Source organism: Fukomys damarensis, unplaced genomic scaffold (genome assembly GCF_012274545.1).
Source record: "Fukomys damarensis isolate Sample0158 unplaced genomic scaffold, DMR_v1.0_HiC HiC_scaffold_24, whole genome shotgun sequence".
Classification (NCBI taxonomy): Eukaryota; Metazoa; Chordata; class Mammalia; order Rodentia; family Bathyergidae; genus Fukomys; species Fukomys damarensis.
In genome coordinates, this window is record NW_022900936.1 from 42,715,076 (window position 1) to 42,722,051 (window position 6,976).

At 35.5% G+C, this 6,976-nt stretch overlaps 1 protein-coding gene across 1 annotated transcript; it reads left to right on the top strand.

Moving 5' to 3' along the window:
* Nucleotides 1-312: 312 nt before the first annotated feature.
* On the top strand, nucleotides 313-1,281 carry LOC104876591 (olfactory receptor 5K1). The gene has a single exon (XM_010644751.1). It carries the CDS (start codon nucleotides 313-315, stop codon nucleotides 1,279-1,281), a length of 969 nt encoding a protein of 322 aa, XP_010643053.1.
* The last annotated feature ends 5,695 nt before the right edge of the window (nucleotides 1,282-6,976 follow it).

Consider the following 6,976-nt stretch of genomic DNA (forward strand, 5'->3'; position numbering starts at 1 on the left):
ACTCATACAAATGAGCGTTTTTGCTTTGCATATTTTTGAATATTTCTCTCAGGAACTCAAAAGCAACCTATAATCCTTAAATCTGAAATTTACCATGAAAATGTGCTGGGGAAATATTCATTAAACAGGCAAATAGATGATAGAGTAGCAAAACAGATTCTGCTCCAGACTGGTCTTGAAACAATGTCCAGGTCACACGGGAAAATGTTATGGAAGATGCTCTTCTACATTTGAATCCAGGAGAGCTCAACAGTGTTAGAAGTGTGTTATAAACTAGCAAATTGTTTCTCAATTTTTTCATAGATGGCAGGAATGATGGGACAAAATCATACCATGAAAACTGAGTTTATCCTCACAGGATTGGGAGATCACACAGACCTGAAGACCCTTCTGTTTGTGGTGTTCTTTGTTATCTATCTGATCACAATGGTAGGAAACATCAGTCTGGTGATATTGATTTCAAAAGAAGAGAGTCTTCACACACCAATGTACATCTTCCTGGGTAACCTGGCTCTTATAGATTCTTGTTGTGCCTGTGCTATTACTCCCAAGATGTTAGAGAACTTCTTTTCTGAAGACAGAAGGATTTCGCTCTATGAATGTATGGCACAGTTTTATTTTCTTTGCACCGTTGAAACTGCTGACTGCTTTCTTCTGGCAGCAATGGCCTATGACCGCTATGTGGCCATCTGCTGCCCGCTGCATTACCATACCAAGATGTCGAAGAGGCTCTGCATTCAGATGACAACAGGGGCCTTCATAGCTGGAAACCTGCACTCCATGATTCATGTAGGGCTTCTGTTTAGGCTAGCTTTCTGTGGGTCTAATCACATCAACCACTTTTACTGTGATATTCTGCCTTTGTACAGACTCTCCTGCATTGACCCTTACATCAATGAACTTGTTCTCTTTGTCTTTTCGGGCTTCATTCAAGTCTTCACAATAAGTAGTGTCTTAATATCTTATCTCCACATTCTGTTTACCATTTTCAGAATGAAATCTAAAGAAGGAAGGCTCAGGGCCTTTTCCACCTGTGCATCTCATTTTTTATCTGTTTCATTATTCTATGGATCTATTTTCTTCATGTACATTAGACCAAATTTGCTGGAAGAAGGAGATAAAGATATAACACCTGCTATTTTGTTTACAATAGTAGTTCCCTTACTAAACCCTTTCATATACAGCCTGAGAAATAAAGAAGTAATAAGTGTCTTGCAAAAAAATTTGATTAAAAAGGTAAGCTCAAGAAATTTTAAACAAACAACATCTGTTGTAGCTTAATTTTTCAGAAGCAACAAGAACTTCCACACAAAATTACACAGGGGAAATGCATAAGTAGTACGTATATGTTTCAGTGTAACATAATGCATTCATATTAAGCAGCCATATATACACAGGAAAATCAATTAAAAAGAGTAATCTGTACCAAATATTAACAGAAAGTAATAAAAACACCAAACTGTGAAGTAATTCAAGCAACTTACTACACTGCCAAGTTCCTGATCTTTGTAAGTATTAGACACAGCATTGAAAAGACAACAGCAGAGCAGGGGATTTAGCTCAGTGGCACCATGCCCACCTGTCAGGTACAAGGTCATGAGTTCAATCCCCAGTACTGCAAAAAAAAAAAAGTAAATAAATAAATAACTTTTTAAGACAACAGCAAAACCCGCCCTTAGAAATATATAAATGACCATCCAAAAATATTTTTTCCAGCTTTAATTGAGTTTATTGGTATATTTTAGGGATATAGTACAGTTACATTCATTGTTGGGATCTTGTACCTCTACATGACAAGTCTTGATTCTCATTTTTTCCCCTTACCTCTGCCCTCCCTTCACCCCCTCCTCCCCTCCCCATCTACAAACACTTTATTTTCATCTTTTCATTCTCTCACATTTTTTTCTTTTCCCTTTTTACTCTTCCCCTACCCATCCCACCTTCCCTACACCTTTAGCTCCTTTCTTCCCATTTCTAAATGTCAGTAATCTTATTAGAATCTTATGCATTGTTGCAGATTATTCACACCAGGGAAACTATTCGGTATTTACACATGTGGGACTTATTTATTTCACTTAGGAGTATATCTTCAATATGTATCCATTTTCCTATGAATGAATCTATTTTCTCGTTCTTTATGGCTGAGTAATATTCCATTTTATAGAAAAACCACAACTTCTTTATCCAGTTTCCAACGGATGGGCAAATAGGTTGTTTCCAAGATTTAGCTATTACAAACTGTGCCGCTATAAACATGGGTGCACATACTTCTCTGTGATATGATTCTTTTAGTTCTCTTGGAAAGATACCCAACAGAGGGATGGCTGGGTCAAATGGAACCTCCAGTCCAAGCTCTTTGAGGTATCTCCATATTGATTTCCATAGTGGTTGCACTAGTCTGCACTCCCACCAACAATGGAGAAGGGTTCCTTTCTCCCCACAACCCCGCCAACATTTGTCGGATTTATTCCAGAGATGCAAGGGTGGTTCAACATATGAAAGTCCATAAATGTAATACATTATATTAACAAAGTCAAGGACAAAAACCATATGATCCTCTCAATAGATGCAGAAAAAGCATTTGATAAAATTCAACACCCATTCATGATAAAAACCCTGCAAAAAATTAGAATAGATGGTCTATACCTCAATTTAATAAAGGCTATCTATGAAAAACCATCAGCCAACATCATATTGAATGGCCAAAAACTGAAAACTTTCATGTTAAAATCAGGAACAAGACAAGGATGTCCATTATCACCACTTCTCTTCAATATAGTTCTGGAAACATTAGCCACAGCAATTAGACAAGAGAAAGAAATTAAAGCAATAAAGATAGGAAAGGAAGAAGTTAAACTATCATTATTTGCTGATGATATGATACTCTACATTGAAGATCCAAAAAACTCCACCAAAAAACTTCTAGACTTAATTGACAGATTCAGTAGAGTATCTCAATACAAGGTGAATACCCAAAAAATATTTTTAATAAGCCCCGTTTAATAGTTTAGTGCATGAGCATTCCAGGTAAGATGAATGAAGGAGACTTCCACCAATAAAGTCACAATCATGAACATCAAAATTATGGCAAGTGCATTTGCAGGAAGCAATTTTAACAGGTTTGAAAATACACTTTTATAATTACCATAGAAATAACATGGACATGAGGTGGCTAGTTTCTATAATTTGAAGTTTTGATAGATTTAAATGATTAAACACATATTGTCCAACTTCAAGATAAGTTAATTCACAGTTTACCTACTCTTACATGTATACAAGTAGTCACACCTCATGCGCGGTTTGAGGAGCCCCCATGTCAGTGACTTAGGCTGAGCTTCCTTCTGGCCCTATCCTAGAGAGGCGGAAGAGGTTCAATAATTGGGACCTTTTCCAGACCATGTCATATAGCGACTATATCATATAGCAAAACATAGAAAGTGTTATTGCTGAACTCTGACTAAGGCTTAACTAAAATACATTTTTATTAAAGTGGGAAGGTAGGGGAAGAAAAGAAGGAAAAATAAAAAAATATGAGGATAGGAAAAAATGAAAACAAAGTCTTTGTAAATAGGAAGGGTGGAGGGGAAAAAATGAAAAAAACATCTTTGTAAATAGGGAAGGGTGGAGGGGGTGAAGGGAGGGGAGGGGTATGGGGAACAAAACAGAACCCAGTTCTGTTGTGTAAAGGTCCTAGATCCCAGTGATGAATGTAACTGTGCTGAATACCTAAAAAGTACCAATAAACTCAATGAGAAAAAAATGAAAAGTTGTACAAAGGGAATAATATCTCTGATTATAATGTGATATCACAAAATAATTACTTTCCAATTATCCACTCACAGTTTTGGGGGATACTCATATATAAAGGATTATTCTAGGTTCTAGGAAATATCAGTTACTAAAACATCACTTTTTTATTTCCTTTATTAATGGAGCATTGCCAAATTTTAATTCCTAACTTCTGGATCATCAAGGATCATAAGAAATCAAATAAAATTTCATCCTTTCATATTTCTTTCTGATGGTCTGAGATCATGTCTACATTCCCAAAAAACAAATTTCTGGTTGCAACTTCATGCCGACTACCCGGCCACCAGAGGATGGCTTTACATAGATAATCAACGTGCTCTGTCTATCAGAAAAAGCAGTGCCACGGCAGGTACATTTCCAATTCCCAAACTCATGAATGAAAAAATATAGAAACCTCATTTCTCTTTATAAGCCCCAAGAAAACCTAACCTACCTCATTCCAATCATACTTAGACATTTCAGCATTTCCGTCTTTGTTTCTAATTAAACCCATCAATTTAGGATTTTTCTAGCCTCACCTCTGTCCCCTCCTGGTTGCATGCACATGTGTATGTCTCTGCCTGCTATCAGGGGTTCTAGTGCTGGTGTCATGCTATGGGTGAGCTCTGCTCAGGCCGTGGGCCTCTGGTTATCTTTGTGCCACCATCCTTTCAGGTATCTACATCCGTGTCTAGTCCCTAAATGTGTACTAATTTTTTAAATCTACATAGAGTTTCACCTCTTGGGAGTTATTTTCCAGATTATAGTATGGTACCTCTTTTAATTTCAGGGAGAGATAGTAAAAAATAATAGATCAATGTTTTAAAAAATATGTCCAAAGGCTCCTTTACTTTTCCCAACAGCCCCGCTTAATTCTTTATTGTATAAATTCTTCTCTACTGGATATTTTCACATTTTACTCCTCTACTATTTATTTATATTTTCATCACACTAATTATATCCACTCTTATTCATCAATGGAACTGTGTATTTTGTTCAAGCAGTCTTCCAAGCTTTCACCACTTCCATGCAATCTAGACTGTCTTTCACAAAATCGTTTTACACTGAGTTGCAATAATCTCTACTATGTCAGAAGTCAGTGGGTAAACTTGTGGGGAAAACAGGTAAAATAGACACCCGCATGAAACAGGGATAAATATTTAAAAGGAAGTATTTCTATACAAACTTGATTTATTCAGGAATATTCATTCCTGCACTTTGACAATTCTCACATCCCCAGACAGTGCTGTCACCTCAAAGACTGCCATAGTGTGGGTTCAAAATATGAATCACGGACGGGGATTAGCTCAGTGGCTCAAGTGCCTGCCTCGCAAGTGCAAGGGCCCAAGTTCAGTTCCCAGTACCAAAAAAAAAAAGAAGAAAATATGAATCACTGAGTTGTCTGATCAGTTAATATTGTGCTACTTCACCATACAGGGATTGGAACTTCAAATAATGTGGAATTCAATCCCTGGTACCAAAAAAAAAAAAAAAAAAAAAAAAAAAAAAAGTGGAGTTGTTTTAATGCTGAGAGCATTTTATTTTTACATTTTAATTATTGGGGTGTTACTTAAATCATTTTGTTTCCTATTGTCTAGCTGAATTGTTAATTATCTGTGTGTGTATACAAATTTCTTTTTTTTTTCTCATTGAGTTTATTGATACATTTTAGGTATACAATACAGTTACATCCATTATTGGTATCTTGTACCTTTACATGACAGGCCTTGGTTCTCATTTTTCCCCTTGTCCCTGCCCCCACTTCAGTCCCTTCCCCCTTCCCCATTTACAAACATCTGTGCATAGAAATTTCCTTGCCTCTGAGAATATTTATTCTACACATGCACCTCTCACCATACCATTTACCTCCCTTCCACAGATCTTTCTTCTTAGTATGGTATTAGTTTTCAATTCCTACCATTTTTAGCCCAGAAAAATTGCTCAGAAGTTGGCACTTGGGGCTGGGACAAGTCTATTTTTTAAGTGACCTATCTAAACATCTAAACATCTAAATTCAAATGTTGAGCCATAGGTGGTATTAATGAATGCCATAGGTGGTATTAATCAGAGAAGAAAATATAAAACAAAAGTCCATTCACCTCTAGAGTCATATTAACTTTTAAAACTGTAATCCTTCAGTTTAATATGGAAACTCTCAGACTGTATTTTTAACCTGTTTAGATGACATTATTTTAGGACTGGGTGCATTGTAGGAAAAAGGATGTTTTAATGTGAAATTATTCTTGTGTCAGAGAAAATAAAAGATCATTCCATTACTGGATATTCCAGAATATTATCTTTTATGTCTTTCAAAACTTTAGAAAGGACACTAACCTGAATAATTTTAAATTTTAAAATACCATTAATTCCTTATTTGAATAAACATTTATCTAAATAAGATGCAGGTTTCATTTATTTTTAAAAGAGGAAGCATTTAGTTGCAGATTGACTTAATTAATTCCTTCAGAAAATATGTAAAATTGTCCATAGCAGCAGCAGTTGATAGAAAAAGAGGTGACACAAGAAGTTATAAAAAGAACATTTATTCAAATATATTTATGTGCATATACTTAGACATTTTCCTTACTTTGTTTAATTTGCAATAGCCTCACATGCAGAAGACATTATATTTATCTACAAAAGTTTACCTTGTATTGTACCATCAAAAATTTTCTCAGTTTATGATGCGTTGTAGTTTCTGCATGAACTACTTTCAAAACTTCAGAAAACTGACCTTTACATGTAGTTTTAAAATCATTTGTAATGATTTATTTATAACTATAAAAGCAATCCTTTAAAAATATTTAAGGAAAATATTTACTGGTTAACTTGTCAAACTATTACAAACCAAAAACACAGCTTAAAATTCACACATGGATTTTTCCTACTTTTTGCCTAGCTTGCACTTTGTGGTTTTCTAGGTAACAGCAAAATCAGCCCCTTTTTATACCTCTGAATCGTCCGTGACAGCAAACTTCATTTCTGTAGCTCTTTTGCCAACTCTTCATGATGCTTGATTAGAAAAGTTCAGATTACTTTATAGAACAAATTTTTCCATGTGATCTCACCCTCTCTAGACAGTAGCAATAAAATGCAATTCCTATTTTCACCTAAGACTGATTGTAATATATGGGCCTTGGTTGTTCCTCCTCCTCCTCTTCCTCTTCCTCCTCCTCCTCCTTCTCCT

Bases quoted from the DNA above. Each gene is read 5' to 3' on its own strand.
- LOC104876591 (XM_010644751.1), top strand. From the start codon at position 313: ATGATGGGACAAAATCATACCATGAAAACTGAGTTTATCCTCACAGGA.